We start from the raw sequence: 18,702 nt of genomic DNA, 5'->3' as shown, positions 1-18,702 counted from the left end.
AGCAACACAGTGGGAAAAGAGATTATAATTGAGCCACCAAGGCCAAAAAAGTAAAGAACAAAAACGAATCTCATTTGGAAGGTAAATAATGACGATACTTTTCTATATCAGCGAAGTTCTCACACATACAACATATATAGCCGCCTTTCGATCCCTACATTTATCTGCATTTGTGTACAAAAGAATACCCTCAGTATCCAAGGCTCTGTGTCATCTATAACTTAACTGAAGAAACTGATGCTGCTACTCGTTGCAACATCTCCAATATAACAAGGGAACCATAAAACAGAAGCTAATCTCTGAACCATCTCTGTGTTTGATCTTCCTGAGTTGTGCTCCAGCCACCCAGGAAGAAGTAACCAAGGTCCACAAGGTCCTCTGCTCTGCTTCCATCTCTCAGAAGAGCTGTTGTCAACCGAAGCTCCTCCGGGGGTGCTTACAGGGCCTTGCTTTAGAACAGGAGTTGTGCAAAACCAAGAGACTATAAGCTACTAATCTCGAGCCGCCTTGTTTCTCCAAGCAGCGATTGGCTTTGGAATGTTGTCAAAAAGAGGGAGGGGAAGAGGGAGAGTGAAAGCGTCTGGTTTTAAGGTCCACTTGCTTGTCGACCATATGGAGGAACTGGTGCTGCTGCTGTTGCTCTCTGGCTCTTGGAACTCCGGAGTGCTCGACGATTTCCTTACAGCATGCAACCCATCACCGAAAGAAGGCTCCGCCAATGCAATGAGATTCTGCTGGCTCTTGTTCAAATCTTGTCGACTGCCCGACTTAGGCCTCAACGCCAGGCCTTTCCCAGCCCTTGCTAGGACAGCACTACTACCATTTTCTTCCCTAGGTAACAACTCACCATCAGCTTTCTGGCGTCGCCTTATCAACTTTTCGCTGTCGCCATTCTCCTCAGTCTCGCCATTCAGAAGAGAAGAACCTATTGCAAGACTTCTAGTTTTCCTATGTTGAAAAGGGAATGGGTCGGAATCTGGCGGCTCTCCAAACCATGGGTCATCATCCAAGAAAACAGATTTTCCTTTTCTATATACTGCCATTTCTGTGCCTTCATGTGTCGTATCCTTCTTTGGAGGTGGTGTGAGACCATAGTACCCCTGCAGAAGGCTCATGGCTGGTGAAGCCTTGTGCTTTGGTGTTCTCAAAACTGAATCCAATATATCATCATGAAGGCGACGTGGAGGAGTACATTCCCTGAAATAATATCATATTGTTATAACTGATAATGCATATAAGAGCTAGAGAGATGTCTGCTTATCCAAGAGCAACCATAGCAGGTAATTAGCCTATAGTATGGTACAAATGTTATTTTATCGACTTGGGAGGGCCATATGGCCCAGTGTGGCCTAAATAAGGCTCTCCCCCTGAGCACAAGATGATTAGGACCTAGTTGCAGGTTTGGCTGAAATGTGTTCTCTTTACCATATTCTCTACATTTTAATGCTCTTCATTCATTCCTGCCCTAGCTTATCTTATGTTCTGAGCTATAACTATGGTCACTCAATGGATGTTATACAGGAAATAATAGTGGAAGGTGAACAATCGCAAAAGAACAAACAGAGAACATACTATTAGCCATGTATTTGGAGCCCAAAGCCAAAATCCCAAGTCATATAACCACCTAATTAATTAACTGCCCTCTGCACATCATAGAGAGAAATTGGCTACAGACAAATTCATAACTACCAAACTCCATGTAAATCTATAAAAGATATAGCACTGTGCTGTGACGCGCCAATCGCTGATAAGTGAGGACAACTCCACAACGGACAATGCTAAGTCCAGCATTTTGCTGGCGATGGGAGCAAAGTGATGTCATGATTTTTAACTACCTGTCATCACCCTCATATGAACCGTTCTGCTGGTAAGACGACGGAGGATGCCTCCCGGGGAGCGGAATCCGCAGCGTCTTGTGCGCAAACATCTGGAGGTCAGTTGATAGGCCATTCAGCCTCTTGATGTCCGCTACCTACAACACCACCACAAAAACAATGCGCAAACCATTCCAAAATCATTTCCCAATCAATATAGAGCTAAACGGCATACTACTACCTAAAACAGCTAGAAGTTAAGGACTGTTATTTTATATCTTCTCTAATGGAGTATTCCAATATGGAGCAGTGAAAAAAAAAGGCCCTAAAAAAAATTCAGTGTACTCCCGTCGCATTACCTCGACGCCGTACTTGATAGCGATCCCGGCGAGGGTGTCGAGCTTGCCCACCCGGTGGAGCATGTACTGCCCGCACGACGACATCGGCGGCGCCGTGGACGACGAGGGGGACCCGGACTGCTCGGCGGCTATGGTGATGGCCACGTCGGCGGCGGCGGCGAAGGCGGCCGCCTCCTCGATCTCGCCGGGGCGGCGGGCCACGCCGTCGAACAAGAACCCATTGGCGAAGGCGTGGTCGTCTTTGGGCAAATGGGGGCGGCTCATGACATGCGGAGGCGCCCCCGGGGAAGGGGTGGGAGATCTGGGAGCGGGCGGCGCCGATTCGGGGCGGGGCCGCCCCGGATTCGCCGTCCCCGGTGGCGGGTTCCGGTGGCCGCGTGGGCGGCGGGAGAGAGGCGGTGACGGAATCAGCGGAAGGAGAGAGAGAGGAGAAGGGGAGGAGAGAGAAAGAGGAGGAGGGGGAGGGGAGAGAGAGAGAGAGAGCTCGCACGGTGGTGTTTGGTTTTGTTTGACGCGGCTCGGAGAAGAAGGGACGCGAGAAACGTGGCGCAAGGGAGACTCTCGCTCGCGTCCACCTCCATCCCTCTCCCTCTTCTTCAAACTAGCTGGTGGTATTTTTAATATGATTTTACTTAAAATTATTAATTTATTAAATAGTCATCTCGTTGTTTTGAGACTTTAAAGACCAAACCTTATCATTCCCGTGTTTCTAATTTTATGATTTTTAAAAATCACATCAATTGCTTTCATTTACTTATGTCATATCCTTTTTTATTTGCTGGCTCGATCTACATGGTTTTTATTCATTCTCTTTGGAAACCTTTAAAAATTAGATCTTATACTTTTTAGAGTTTATTATCCTCATGGGTTTCGTTTTTATAATTTCTAGAAGTCCCAACAAACACTGTCATTATACTCCTCTATGGCATCTCCATTGCCTCTTCTCTTTATTGTCATTGATATTTTCAAAATCGAACATAATTATCGTTAGGGTTCATTTTTTACTTTCTAGAAGTTCAGACAAAACGTTAGTGGTTTTGTTAGTGTACTCTACGGCTTGCCCGCTGCCTCCCTTCTTTATTGTCATTGAGATTTTAAAATCAAACATGATTATCATTGGAGTTTATTTGTTTTTTACTTTTTAGAAGCGCGAACCTTTTAAAATTGAACCTTATAGTTTTTATAATTTATTGTCTCGTTGGATTTCGTTTTTTATAGTTTTCAGAAATCCCGTCAAATGTTGTCACTATACTCCTCTACGACCCGTCCACCCCCTACTCTTTATTATTATTGGGATTCTAAAAATCGAACATACACATCTTTGGAATTTATTTTTTACTTTCTAAAAGTCCCACCAACAATCGGCGGCACTAGCATTGTACTCTTGTACGACCCGCCCGCTGTCTCTCCTTTTTATTGTCATTAAGATTTTAAAAATCAAATTGATTATTATTAGGGTTTATTTTTTTTTACTTTCTAGAAGTCCCACCAACCGCCTTGACCGGTTGCTTCACGACCTGCCCGTCATCCTTCCTTTTAATCGTCATTAGGATTCTATCTGGTGTTTTATTAATAGTTTTTAGATGTTCCATCAACCGCCGCCACTCTACTCCTTTATAGGCCTTTTACTTAATTAATCTCCTCATGTGGTTGAGATGGTCTTTTCTTTCAATAGTTTTTTATTTTTTTATCACCAGTTTAGTTATTTATAAAATTATTTATAAATTCTATTCCTAGTTGAAATCTTTTTTTTCTTTTTCTAATTTCAGATTTTATTTTATTTTTTATTTCGAATTTTAACTAATATATCGTATTGTGTTCTTTTAATTTATTTTTTATTTTCAATTTCAGTCGTTTTAAAATTGTATTCCTACTTGAACTCTCTTTTTAGTTTATCCAATTTTGGATTTTATTTTATTTTTCATTCTAAATTTTAATTAATCTCGTATTAGGTTTTTATATGGACTCTATTTCAAAATTGTATTCCTATTCGAACTATATTTTTTATTTTTCTAACAATTTTGGAATTTACTTTATTTTTTTATTTCAAATTTTAATTAATCTTGTATTGGTTCTTATATGGACTCTTCTTCTAAAATTTCTTATTTTTAATTCCGAATTTTAGTTATTTTAAAATTATATTCCTACTTGGACTCTCATATTTTTCTCCGATTAATGTGGGAATTTTTAACCTCCACGGCGAACGTATGCCTCCTTTCAAAGCTGATTTAATAATATGTTTTTCTAATTTCTTGTTTTATTTTATTTTTATTTTAAATTTTAGTTAAGAAACGGGGTGATAGAATCATACACGTCTAATCATATTCAATGGTGTTATTCTGATTTGATTTCCATAGTCAAGTTGTGTCACTTTGCAATTAGAATTATCATGTTGCTGTTAAATCCATACACAGGTCGATTCGTATCTGACTCGGTCTGCCATTGTAACCAATATGTCCGTCTCTAATTCACCTTACGTAAACAGACTATAATTTCTTAAATTTTTCTATGGACTCTTATTATATCTCAGCCGCTAAAATCTAAAGGGACCACAATCTAACGGTCATATTTTTTTCTTTTTCTCCGATTTGTGGAAATTTCTAACCTCTACAGCGAACGTGGTGTCTCCTTTTCGAGCTGTCTTAATACTATAATAGATGATGTTTGGCAATAGATTTTATTTATTTTGATTTGTCAAGAATCTACGCAAATCCAGCTGAAATGAGGAGTACAAGGTAGTAGTAATATTTTATTTGAAAATTAGTAATATTATCATTGCTTAGCATTCAATTTCTTCTAAAATTGAATACCACCGATTCAATGGAACCAGTATGTTTCTCCGTTGGAAGAAAATAATTAAGTATGCCTATCTTTGAAACGCTAGAATTGTTCTATGTCTTTTTATTTTTCTCTAGTCCTAATTAAATAGAAGCATGAATTGCTTCTCATGTTTGCTCGATACATGTAGTCGACGGTTCATATTTTGTTCTTATGTGAACCTTTTTAGAAAAAAAAATGATACTATACAGCAACATAACAATCTCATTAGCTATCTATTTCATTAGTTCTCTATTGTACGGTAGTACAGTAGGTGTCATACGAGCCAGTAACATATATGCTTCAGAATAAATGAGTCCATACGTTAGTTGTTATGGCAATGTGCATATGGTACAGAATATGCGTTCCCTCAATTGCGAATTTAGCTCCTGGATAGGTTAGTGACAGCTCAGGCTTTGTCGATGTCGTCTCCACTACCGATAACCGTTGACACCTAACAAAACTAGTTAAATCACAAAAAACATTATTAGTTGCATGAACACTATGGTGTCGTTAGCTCCACCACTATTTATCCCCTTATCTGTACGGTAGAGGATATGTGTCCCTTATGACCTTATCCGTACTTGTTGCTGCACGCTCTTTGTTTTTTTTCATAACACTGCACGCTCTTTGTTATTGTGCGATTGTGTCTTCGCTCTTTGTTATTCATGGATGCTACAGTGCGAGGAATGTGTCTTCGCTGTCACTTGACGCCACACTCCAAAGTGAAAAGGAAAAAGTTTCACCTGCTAACCCATCTTGCAAGTACAGCCACAGGAACATTCCTACGCTAGGCTGTCCCTTTCAGGACGTACGGTCGTGTGTGCATTGAGCAAGTAATTGATCTTGTTCATGTTCAGAGCTGTTATGATTTTATTCTGAGCCATGCGTCCGTGTACGTAGATGGAGGCGAGCATGGCTCGGAGCACGCGTGGCTCTATGCCGTCGATGATCTGTATGATGCGGTTCTTGGTTGGGCAGGAATACGGCCATGGTTCTTGGTTCCAGGAGCTCCTCCATGGAATACGGCCACCCAGCTTCCTCCTCCATGACGCTGACGTGGCATCCGAAGGTGAGGCACTAGGCAGTCATCGTTGATGAGCTCCGACTCCGAGCTCTCCATCTTCTCCCTCTCGATGAACCTCTCGTCCCCCCATGACTTGTTCACCGAGAAGTCGTTGGGGGTGGTGATGGTGTAGGACGGCTTCGGGCTTCGGCTGCCGGCGGCGGTTGAGACAGAAGGTGTGGCCTGCGCCACCACCGGCTCGGCGGTGGTGGCGGACTCGTCGCCGTCGTCGAGCGAGAGGTGGAAGGAGATGAAGTCGGTGTTGCTGGGAGACCGGGCCTCTCGGCGCGTAGCAGATGCGCCAGGCGCGGCAGGCCGCCGACGCGGAACGGGCGGGAGGAGATGGGCTGGCAGCTCCCATTAAATGGGCGCGGGCCGGTGGGACGGAGGCCGGTCGCCGGCGGCCTCGCCCTCCCCTCCCCTAGATCCGGCCGGAGGGGTAGCAGCGGGATGGGTGGCCGGCCGGCGGCGGGATGGGAGGCCGCTTGGTGAGTCGATTTTTTTTTGTTTTTTGATTTTTTTTATTTGTGGTTTGGATGTTTTGATCTGTGAATGAATCTATGAATCGATGTTAATGAATCTGTGATGTTGTAAATGAGTATGTAACTCGATGTTATCAATGAACCCGCGAATCAATATTGTGAACATATTTGTGATGTTGTGAATGAATATGTGAATGGATATTGTGAATGAATTTGTGATGAATATGTGAATCGTGCTGTGGAGTTGTGACGTGGATTTGGGGTTTGATTTGACAATATGCATACCACTCGATTCGGGAGAAAATAAAAAAGAAAGCTACCCTCTCTTTAGTTCCGGTTGATAACACCAACCGGGACTTAAATATCCCTCTCTTTACTCCTAGTTGGTGGGGCTAATCTTTAGTCCCGATTTTTTCACCCGAGACTAAGGTCTTCTTTGTTTAGGCTTAGGCTTATTGGCTTAGACTTTTAAGTCAGTTTATTGGTTTATATGATTTATAAGCCAGTGAATTTAATGTCCTAAGTTTAGTGTTGGAGTCATACATCTATCTCATATAAGCCAAAAAAGCTTCTCCAACCTAGCTTTTGGCTTAATAGTGTAAGAGCGGCTTATGGCTTAAAAAACCAAACGAAAAAGCTGCTTGTTTGTTTAGGCTTAGACTTTTTGGCTTATAAATTGGCTTATAAACCTAAACAAAGAGGGCCTAAATATAGCGATCTTTAGTCCAGATTTAAAAACCGGGACTACAGGGGTTATAAACCGGGACTAAAAAGCAGTTCTCCACCTGTGCCTCCGTAACGCTGACATGGCATCCGAAGGAGGCAGTCGTCGTTGATGAGCTCTGACTCCGAGCTCTCCAGCTTCCCCCTCTCGTAGTCGTACCCCCGTCACCTGTTCACCGAGAAGTCGTTGGTGGTGGTGGTGATGGTGTAGGACGGCACCGGCTGCCGACGGCCGGCGGTCGAGGAGGCAGAAGGTGGCCTGCGCCACCACCGGCTCGGCGGTGGTGGCGGACTCGTCGCCGTTGTCGAGCGAGAGGTGGAAGGAGATGAAGTCGGTGTTGCTGGGAGACCGGCCTCTCGGCGCGGCGCGGATGCGCCAGGCACGGCCGGCCGCCGACGCGGAACGGGCGGGAGGAGATGGGATGGGCTGGCAGCTGGCTCGCCTGCACGTTCAGGGTGCCGGAGTACCCGTCGATCCTGAGCAAGTGGCAGCCTCTCGCGGCGGAGGCCCCGGCCGCCGCGATCGGCGGGAGCGTCGCCGTCGGCGGCATGGTCGGTCGGTCGGCGCGAGCCACAACTTGCGGCTCTGGTCGGGTTTCCTTCCGTTTTGTAGTTGTTTTGCTCGTTAGTTTTACGGTTTCAGGAGCGTTTGGTCGCAGATGAAAGAAAATCCTTTGCTAGCTCCGAACTTGCCAGCAACAATGAACTTTGTAGCTGTGAGTGGAAAGAATGGGAATACTTGCCCGGAAAAGGGCCCTGGTACACAAACGCCTGGTTTAGTTGGGGAGAAATTTTAGATTTGGTTGTCACATTGAATATTTGAATATACGGACACGCGTTTGATTAAACGTAGTCTAATAACAAAATAAATTATAGATTTCACCAGAAAACTGCAAGACAAATTTATTAAGCATAATTAATCCATCATTACTAAATGTTTAATGTAACACCACATTGTCAAATCATGATGCAATTAGACTTAAAAGATCCGTCTCACAATTTACACGCAAACTGTGTAATTGTTTTTTTTCCACATTTAATACTCTATGCATGTGTTCAAACATTCGATGTGATTGGTGAAAAGTTTTTTTTTTGGAAACTAAACGAGGCCAAAGTTCAACAAAATTCATGCTGAGCTATATATATACACACAGCAGTTATCCCCCCTGCTACTGGTTGGATTTACAAAACACGAAGTGCCCGTTATTACCACCGGTTGAATTATTTGATCACACTGGCCAAAACTGTTCCTACTTATATTTCACGTACAATTGTTCCTGTGTGATATGGCTCGAAAAAGCAACAGTTGAAACCCTGGAATAATTCTAGCTTTTCATTTTGGAGCTTTCAACCTACTTTTCTTTCTTACTAAACTATCTTGGACCTGGCCTCCAACTCCAAGCCGGGTTGGTGAGCTGAAAGGAAATGGAACAACGAGCTCACTCTTCATATCTTCCTTTGTGCGAGTTCTTTCCTTAAAAGTGGCATCTTCCAGTGAGATTGGAGATGCCGCCGCTCAAGTCCTCATTCCACTGGATTCTCTCCAAAGAAAACCCATATTAGGGAATGTGATGTTGCGCAATTCTTCCCAACTGTATTTTTTAACGAAGACGATTATGTACATTCTGTTATGTACATCGACATGCAAGATTGTGGAATGGCCTGCTATAAAAAAGTAACAAATCCACTTTTTAGTTCTTGCTAAAGATCAGACTGATTGCAAAGCATTTTAGTATCTTACGAACAAAATTGCAGACATCACACAAAAAACATGATGAAGCAGGTGTAAAGTAGGGTTGGAATAATAGCAGTTGCTAGCTGCTCAACAATAAACGAGATAAGTTAGTTATGTTCACCGCAGAAGAATCATGTATTCACGTATTTGAATGGCATTAAAATACTCCATGCATGATCATACTAACCAGTCAAGGAAACAGAGCAAGTCCTCGGTGCTCATACGAACATACAGCTAACTATAATAAGTAAAATGGGACAGAAAGTTATGGTTCAAACCGTCCAACTAACATGTGCCTGCTGGGCCCTCTCCCCTCTACATGTAGTATGACATGCAGTGCACCCATCCTAAATGCTTAATTCCAATATTCTTTGGTATATCAACATCAGTTTGCCAGAGCGTCTCAAGATCGAACCTAATCAGATTCCCGGCAACGACTATAGTAACTGGCTAATTTCAAAAGTCAGGAAAGACATGCAGAAAATACAACGCGGGACATGCTTCTCAACTCGCAACTTTCATGGGTCGGTCTATTCATGCTCACTGCTCATCCAAACCTAGCATAGAGCACACACTTTGTTCTCACTATATGTAGGCTAACAGAATCATGGTGGCCACATCAGGAGTAAAAAATGCTTCAATAGCATCCCAAAAAAGAGTAGTGTTCTTCAATTTGTTACTAGTGTCATACTATTTGTAACTAGTTTTGGCACCAATTCTGCATGCATAATTAAACATAGCAAGTGCAATATGGTGCGAGAATAGAACATATGAAGATTACTTCAGCACAATAACAGCTGGGCCACACAAAGACAAAATTCATTTACCTTCAACTGATTCTCTGAAACTAATCAGGAAGCTTCAACCGCCTAAAGAATTCAAAAAGATGAAAGTTTGATGTCCAGTAAAAGAAAGCTATCACAGGACCATCTCTGATGAACTGCAAATTCACAAACAAAACCTGTTAAAAAAAAGTATCTCGTGAATATACAAGGAAATGTGCATTATATGAATAGTTTTCAACCTTTCCATCTAGTATCAAAAGCTCGCCATCAACCCAACGAGGGTTTTGGAAACCTGGATCTGCAATTCTCCTTTCCCCTTTGTACCTAGCAACCTATATACAATATAGCAGTCAAGTTCACTATTGAAAAGAAAAAATAACTAAAACTACGAGAGAGAAAAAAGTACCACTCCAAGTTCTCTAGGGATGATTCCCTTATGTGGAAGCTGATAATGTTTGCCAACCTTTGCACGGAAGACAACCTGACATGGAGACTGTATAAGATAAACCTAAATTGTAGTGCTCACCAGAAAAACAGGATATCAATATTTAGGCTGCACCAACTAGTCACGATTTGTAAACTTGAAATAGCCACCTCAAGACACAACAAACACAAAAGGAGATGTGCTTCCATGGTTCTGCAAATAGCATGTTGCACAGCACCAAACAAGGATGGATAGGACCTACTTACCCCTTGTTGGTGCTTTAGGATATGTGCAAGTGCTTGAGAGTGAAAAATGCCATAAGGGAATTCACAAGATTGTCAAGAAATAGTATAATGATTGCACTTCTTAGCAGAAACTATTTTGTGAAAAGTCAATATGTATTTTATTTCTTCAACAAGTGGGAAGAACAAAAACAAGGGAATACATATTACTTACAGTACTTGTTAGTTTTGTATGGCTACAAGAGTTGAAGGCATAATACCTGACCCGCTGGCACAAGGTTGTCACCGGTCAACTTTACAGCCTCAACATACTCATAGAACTGTAGGTCCCTGTGCTCTTCAGATGAATCATCCTCTCGCCATTGACCAAATTTTCGTTGTAAGCTAAGAATTTCTGAGTCAAAACCTGATGCAGTCATGTATAAACCTGCCAAGGAGAGATGCCTAATCAGCTAATACCAGCAATAAGGAAAAGTTTGTGGCTAAATGAGAACAATTATACCACTAAAATCCTAAGTAAAAAATATCATTTTCAACGTACCAGTAAGAGGATCTGAGGAGACAGGTATCTGAATACGGCTGAAGTGAGTAACTCCGTACAATTTTTGCTGAACCTTATTATTGTGTTGCTTGATGCCAAGTTGTAGTACCTGCATAAGATAAATTAAAATGGCACCATGAAAAAGACAAACTCAGTCAATTTGAAAAATCCATGCTTTTCTTTAGACTACAAAATTTATTTACTTCAAGCCGAATTAGACAATATGCCTTTCCTTAGTCTACAAAATTTATTCAAATCTTGTTGAACAGGGGATATGCTTGCATTGATAAGCAAATAAAAGCAGAAAAAAATGTGAAGATTAGATAATTTGACATTTAACAGTCAGCCGGAAAAAAGATACTATAAACACCCTGAAGAAGAATAATTGGCAGAGACAAAAAGGTTGTGTGAATTTAACAAACAGTAATTCACAAAAAAAACTGGCAATTCAGGAACAAAATCAGAGAGTTCATAGGCCATAAATTGACAATCAATCAATCTTTTATTCAAATTAAGACAAATGCAGGATATCAAAAGCAAACATAAAACAGTACGGCAGCATAATACTTACCGATAATTTTCTGTTGCTGCCTACTAACTTTACACGGTCAAATTGGAGATCATCATCATCCTGCTGAGCAGTTCGGAGTCCAACTTTTTCTTTGGAAGTCCCCTGAACTTTTTCCACATCTTGCCTTTTACTATATTGTTCAGTATAGAACGAAAATGAAAAACGGTCTCTTCTTTCTAATCTAGCTGGCATTCGTTCAAAGGCTTTTGTGGATGATGGAGACATAAAATCCTTGTCGTCCTCTGTGATAAAATCAATTGATATTAAGGCTTCAATATCACTTTCATCGCCAGATTCATCAACATTATCTTCTGCAGAAGCTGCTTCTGCTTCTTCAACGTTATCTCCATCACCAATGTCCTCTGATGATTCAATTTCATCCTCAGGATTATCATTTTCATCATCTTCATCCGACATCTGATCAAAAATTTTGATTATATAGTCCTGATTAACATTTTCCATGGGCACCACTTTTAGTATTTTAACCCTGGGAACTGGAGTTGAATCGCTTGGCAAGTTTTTGAAACCAGCTGGACCAGCAGAAATATCACTATCATCACTATTTTGATCATCCATGTTTACACCTTCATTGTGATCCTCATGTTTAGCTCCAAATGAACTGCTAGATATGTTTATACTATCCATGCCTAGTTTCTCTCTCAACGTATTTGACAACTGCTGAGAATCACTGTCATCTGGTTTCAGATGCACTGCCTGTAAACAAGAATACCATTTTGTCAAAAGATGAGAAGAACAAGAATATGCAAGTAGTTTGCTTAGCAGTTCTGATAACTTTGCACAGGTTATTAGATTAAAAAAAGATGTCAGTTATTTCTATCAAAATTACACCAAATAGAGAAGTCATATAACCATGCATGTCAAACCCATTTGTAGGTTATAATATTTGTGATGTTCAACTTCAATGTACACTGTATTTTGGTACTTCACAAAAAGAAACGGATTTGTGCCATAATCTGCTAATTTGTGATCAAGAGGAAAAAAACTAAAGCTCAATAATGTTGGTATAAAAGGAACTGTTGGCTCAAATATATAAAAAAAATGCAAATACAGGATTTGTAACCACAATGGTTGTAACTATAAAAGGAAATCATAATTTTCCATGTGAAATATTAAAATATCATTGTTCCACTGTAATGAAAAATGGAATAGGGGAGTGCCCTGATGTTTCTTTAAAAAAGCAAATTTGGGATAGCCTAGGTGGACATGCAATCTTTTCTCTTTTTTTTCCTTTGATGATGTGCATTCATCTATTACTATATTTCCTAAAGGTGAGTGAATTCCTTATTCAAAATGTAGAAAAATGCAGGTCAATATGACACTTCCAGATGCCATTACCATTTTTTTAGAGAGAAGACTCAGCCATTACCATATTTATAATGTAATTTCCACATTAAAGAAATAAAGGATGTCATTGTGAGTTTACAGGGAGTGCATGAAAAAACAATAAATGCGTGTTCAACTTATTCAATTGGTAACAAAAAGAACTATTCCTATGATTCCAGGCATATTTTTTTCATTGGAATTTAATTTAGCGCACCTGCAGATTGTACCCTCCATTGGCCTCAGCAAAGTAAATTTCAAATATGGGGAAACCAGGGCCATCTGAATTCAGCTGCCTGAACAAGAGAAAATTAAAGGCTCAACTAGCAAGTAGAGCAAATATTTTATCAATGCTAATATGCAACCATTTCCATGATGGCATCAGCTTGATCGATGCAAGCATTCGTTAGTAGCTATTAGCTAACCCTTCATACCCTATTGGATTTTCTTCCCATCAACAATGGGATAATCATAATGGAATGAAACAAGAATCCCAACTGTTTCATGAACACAACGTGAACACGGATGCACAAAAATCTTGACTGAAAATGCCTCTGGAATAGAACAGGTGAAAAAACTAAATTGCTCATGAGGCAGTTATCCTCGTATCGGACATGTAATTAAGAATGCAGATAATAATGATAAAAAATGACAACTATTACCTGGTATCGTAACTTTTCGCCACATATCGACCATGTTCAGCACTTATACGAATTATAAGACCATATGGATCAGACAAATTTCCAGAAATCCCAGACCACCATCCCAACTGCAGGTGCTTTAAAGAATCAGTTGATGGCATTCTTTTGTGCAGATGGAAAGAAGAAAAAGAAAACATAGAAATGGATAAGCATGCACTACAGAACATAAGGGCAAAAAAATAGAACACTTACAGAACACTTAAATACTACAAGCATACAGCTGAACCTTCATAACAGCACACTTATATTTTATGTTTATTATTATTCCTTCCTCATCACACCACGCATTCTAAAAACAGAAGTGGTTCAGGTCTTGAGGAGCCTGAGGATAGATTCTCCTGATCGAGCATAGGTGCCATGCTCGGTCTCAAACAAGTTCTAACTGTGGCATTCACCAGACAAACAACATAGGCCACAAGACATCAAAGTAGAAAATACAGTGTGGACTTGCACAACCTCTAAACCATTCATTTAAAATTATTATTATATGTATAGTATGAGCCTTAATGCCACCGTCAGGATAAGTAACTAAAATGGTCAAATTTTGCTTGAAATATAATTTAATTATCATGCTTGCTTGCTTAAAACACGAGAGGAATCAAATTGTTATTCTTATGCTGTAATAACAGGGAAACATCTATACTCTTTTTAAAAGCCTCTAGTGATGGTGGCAGTGAATCTGCCATTGTTTTTGCAGTTTTTACAAATTGCCCCCTGATATTTTCTAATATAGTGGAATAGTCCAACATTTGGTTCAAACAAGTGATACTAAGATATTTGAATAAAAAAATATTTAGCTATGACATATTATGATTTTTTTCTTCTGTCCTGTAGCAAAGCTTGGGCATTTTGCTAGTAGATTTAGTGTACATACAGCAAGCCATTGCTAGAATGCTAGAAATGACTCGAAATGGTTACATATAATAATTTTAAATGAATAGGAACCTCTCAGGCTAATGCTTGAGCAGTTGAGCTAAATTAACTTGACTCCATTGTACCTATTCTGATTTACTGGTCTGTTTTCTCGCTAATACCTGGTCCAGATTTATTAACTCGAATGGCAACAGGTACATAATAGGTATTTCATAATTGCATGCATATAATATAGCGATACAAAAGAAACATAAGTAAAAACTTTGCGATACTAACCAGTCCCGCGCCAGCATGATCTCTAATATAAGTTGCATCCATGTAGCGCTCCTCTTCTATTGCACTCTGCATGCCAAAAAGATTAGAAAAGAGTTTCAATTATCTTGTAATTATCAAATATGTTCCCACTATTTTGGCCATGGAAAATAATTTGGATTCATTGCTCTACCTACAAAAGCAATTTATTTACATCCTTCTGTTATCAGTAGAAGTTAGACATCTTTTGCTGAATAATACAGTGGGTACAAATATATTAGCTTGGGGAAATTTGGGGTGCAAGACTACGTTGTTCTTCCATAAATTGGTTATTTCAGCTAGTACCAAACTTGTTAGTTATTATTTATTATTTTCCATCAAATCAACAAGAGTGCTAGCCATTAGTCCTCTTATAAGCTTGTATAGGATTAACTGTGCACCATTTTAGCAAAGATCAAAAGTGCCATTTGCTGTTTATGCAATTAAAAAAGAGATACTCCTTACATTTAAGTCAGAAATTGCTCTGCCCACAGTATCGTTTTTTGATGTAGCCGCAATAGCCAACTTCAGTTTGTGAGCACTCCTGAAGTCCTCTCTATAAACAGCAGTCCGTAGTTGTAGCTGAAATGCAATATACAACAATCAGGAAATATGTGATGGTGTAACACAAAAACATTGGGGAGAAAAACATGTATGAACAAAAGCACACGATTGATATGGTGAATCTGCCTCATACACAACTAAGTTCCATCTGCTATGTTTGAGGAGGTTATACCGTTATATCCAGATATTATGCATCTAACAGACTCCCTCCATCCCAAAATATAGCAATGTCCAGATTCGTTGTACTAGGATATGTCCCATCCAGTCCTAAGTCGCTATATTTTGGGACGGAGGGAGTACTTGGTTTCAAACAATTCTAGATATCACCGAACTGTCATGTTTGACAATTTAAAACTAAATTGTAAGACATTTAAAATGTATAAGCACCACTGAACTGAGGAGATAAGTTTGTAACTGGTTGACTCTTCCTGATATTGGAATGGATTAGCTTCAGTAATGGTCAATGTTGAATTATGCAACTTAATAGTAGCTCCAGAGGAAACTTGTAAGGCTATGTTCAGCATAAGGAGAACGGGAACTTGTCTACTTTGCCTACATACAAAGTCTGACTCACAGTACAAAGCACATTTTCTGAGCACATCAAACCATATAGCCTTAACAAAAGAAGGCTTTAGCTTCCATAATGCAAGCCTCTAGGGACATACTGTTTACACTATGCTAAGGTTCCTCAGGTTACTTGTAGATAACATGGACAGCAAATAGAAATATCGATACCATCGTGAAGTCCACCAGCACACCCTCCTATAACTAAGTTTAATTCACGGTAGTTTCCAGATGAACAAAATCCACGACCAGTCCACAGTGCACACATGCTCAGTCCTATCTTTTTGCTTATGCTTATGCTTATCGGCCAAAATTTGAATTTTCAACTTTAAATTTGAAGTTGATTTTGAGGTTTTTTTCATCGAAGTTTATTTTTCAGCCTTTGCTTTTAGGTCGCTAAGAGTACGTATATAAAAGTTTTATTCACAAATTATTTTCCATTTGTAAATATGCCGTTTGGCTTATTCCTAGAATAAGCCAACCGACGGAGCCGGATATTGGTCCAGGAATTAAACAGATGCATTTCTACAAGTACACGTCTGGAGCTCGATGTTACATAATAACGTAAATTTTCTGCTGGAATCAACAAAATTTGAAACTAATGGTTAAGAGCACGTGATTTGTAAATGACATGAATTGATTGAATTAATCTCCGTGCGAGAGATATACCTGCAGCTCATCGACGAGGCGCTCGCTCTCTTCGATTAGCGCGAAGTGCTGCTTCCACCTCTCCCAGCTCCACTTCCCCTCTTCCTCCTCCACCTCGCCCCTAACCTGCTCTTCGCGACGACTCTCAACCCTCTTCCCGAGCCCAGCATCCTTCCCGGCAGGCGCCAAGGGCCAGTGGCTGCCGACGTACTCGCTCCACCGCCGCACGGCGCCCTGGAACGCGTCGTGGAACAGCGCGTCCCAGCCCCTCCGCCGCTCGCCTCCGCCGGCGTCCGCGTCGTCGGGGCTCCGCGCGCCGCCTCCGCCGCCGCCGCACCGCACCACGGACGAAACGCGGCGGCGCGGTGCCGGTGCGGGCGCGGCGCCCGCGAGCCGGCGCACGCGCAGCCGCTCCCCGCGCCGCGCCGCGAGGAACAACCTGCTGCCGCTGCCGCTGCTAGGGTTCGGGCTCGGATCCCACCTCCGCGACATCGACGCGGAGGACGACGACGAGCAGCAGGAGGACGACACGGCGCCGGCGGGGAGCGGCGCGCGCGGCGCCGTGGAGACGGCCGCCGCCATGGCGAGGCGCGGCGGAGGCGGAGGCGACGCGCTCGTGCGTTTCGCTCGCGTCGATGGCTTGGCCGCCACGCGAATTTTTCGGGTTTGGATTGGACTCGTGCTTCGCCCCTGCTCCTTCGCTCTCCTCTCCTCGCCTCTCCTCCTGTGGATTGGAACGAAAAGAGGGGAAGAGATGATAAGACTCGCGAAGTCGCGGGCGGGGAGAGCAGGAGGGGATCTGTGACGGGGGAGACCATGACAGGTGGGCCCCACCACCGGACACCTGTGCTTTGGGGCTTTGGGCCCGTGCGTTCGTGGCTGTGGGGGTTTCTGCGGCGTGCGATTTTTGTTGTTTTTTTTTTCTCTTTTTTGGAATACCTTGCTTGGGTCGTCGGAAACGCGGGGGGCCACGAGAAAAGGTTTGGCGCCAACGGCGTGGGTGCAGCACACCGGACGATGGCTTGTGGTGTCTGACTGTCTGCAAGGAGGGGGTACGTGTGCAAGTAGGGCCCACGTGTAAGAAATGTTATGGAGTGAGATGATATGTGGGACCTTCTCGCTCTATGCAATGTGGTGTGATGTACTGTTTGTTGACTTACACATCAACTGACACATGAAGAACCCTCGAACACGTGGATGAAAGCTTTTGCTTCCCTGAATCCTCTCGAGCACTCCATCACTTGACCTGACGAATGTCGATCACATGGCTTAAAGCTCTCTTCGAGATTGAACAATCATGAGACAACCTTTATCCATCTCTTTGATGTTATCATTATCAATTTTATCATCGTGATGTATCCATGTTTACTCACTCTGTTCCACATATATTCAGCGCACAGTGTGAAACAAATGAAGTAAAACCAACCAACTCATCTTTCGTCGTATTTCAATCGCAATGGACATTCACAAGCAACATAAGCAAGATGATTCTTGCTAAACAACACAACCTTTCATCGTTCGCGAAACACACGACCTTTCATGGATGGTACGAATCAACTTGACAAATGCTTAATAAATGGGCATCAACGTTGAGCAGTGCAACGTGACAACACCAATGGCGTATTTCCCTCGCCCCGGGGTAAAAGCTAAGTCACTAACATGAAAAGGAACGACGTCAATATCGTTGTGCTGAGGATCTATTTGTGTGCCAATGACATTGTCGCCGAGGACCTATTTGTAAATATTTTTTATTACAAATATGACCTTTTCAAAAAATGCAAATATGTCCTCCTCTTCAAATTAGTTGACTTAGCTTTCATCGGGGCTAGGGGATGACGCCGTCATGTTGGACCACGCGTCAATGATATTGGCGCCATGAAAAAGATCATTTCTATAATAAGTTTTTTTTGTCTAGTTTTAGAATAAGTTTTCTAAGAAGATAAAAAGTAAAAAATCCATATCAATTTTCCACCCTATAAAACTTTGGTAGGGCCAAAACCGCAAGTGTTAACACTCCCAAACGTGGTATGATTCAACTTAACCAATCAGTTAATAGATAACCAATGGGGATAAAAAGTGGTAGTAAATCAAACATCTAAGTGGTTCTATCAAAAGTTGCCAACATTCTCATTTGATGAAATTAGCTTCAATCCAAACAACC

The 18,702-nt window shown here is 41.6% G+C and overlaps 2 protein-coding genes across 3 annotated transcripts; both read right to left on the bottom strand.

Annotated features, from left to right (window-relative positions):
• Positions 1–73: 73 nt before the first annotated feature.
• Positions 74–2,700, bottom strand: LOC127786354 (uncharacterized). The gene is made up of 3 exons (XM_052313731.1): positions 2,174–2,700; positions 1,836–1,972; positions 74–1,197 (listed from the first exon to the last, which is right to left on the bottom strand). Exons 1-3 carry the CDS (start codon positions 2,435–2,437, stop codon positions 492–494), a joined length of 1,107 nt encoding a protein of 368 aa, XP_052169691.1. The 5' UTR covers positions 2,438–2,700; the 3' UTR covers positions 74–491.
• Positions 2,701–8,260: 5,560 nt separating this feature from the next.
• Positions 8,261–17,291, bottom strand: LOC127785602 (protein EXECUTER 1, chloroplastic). 2 transcript variants are annotated; one of them, XM_052312998.1, is made up of 12 exons: positions 16,563–17,291; positions 15,231–15,347; positions 14,751–14,816; positions 13,563–13,669; positions 13,118–13,196; positions 11,560–12,273; positions 10,989–11,097; positions 10,708–10,874; positions 10,188–10,262; positions 10,021–10,113; positions 9,824–9,936; positions 8,261–8,926 (listed from the first exon to the last, which is right to left on the bottom strand). In XM_052312998.1, the coding sequence occupies exons 1-11, from the start codon at positions 17,121–17,123 to the stop codon at positions 9,844–9,846; spliced, it is 2,181 nt and encodes a 726-aa protein (XP_052168958.1). In that variant the 5' UTR covers positions 17,124–17,291; the 3' UTR covers positions 8,261–8,926; positions 9,824–9,843. The 2 variants fall into 2 exon arrangements, with proteins under 2 accessions (XP_052168958.1, XP_052168960.1); XM_052313000.1 differs by having other exon boundaries at positions 8,261–8,923.
• Between the last annotated feature and the right edge of the window lie 1,411 nt (positions 17,292–18,702).

Source organism: Oryza glaberrima, chromosome 10, assembly GCF_000147395.1.
Source record: "Oryza glaberrima chromosome 10, OglaRS2, whole genome shotgun sequence".
Classification (NCBI taxonomy): domain Eukaryota; kingdom Viridiplantae; phylum Streptophyta; class Magnoliopsida; order Poales; family Poaceae; genus Oryza; species Oryza glaberrima.
This window is presented reverse-complemented; position numbering and strand designations above follow the sequence as displayed.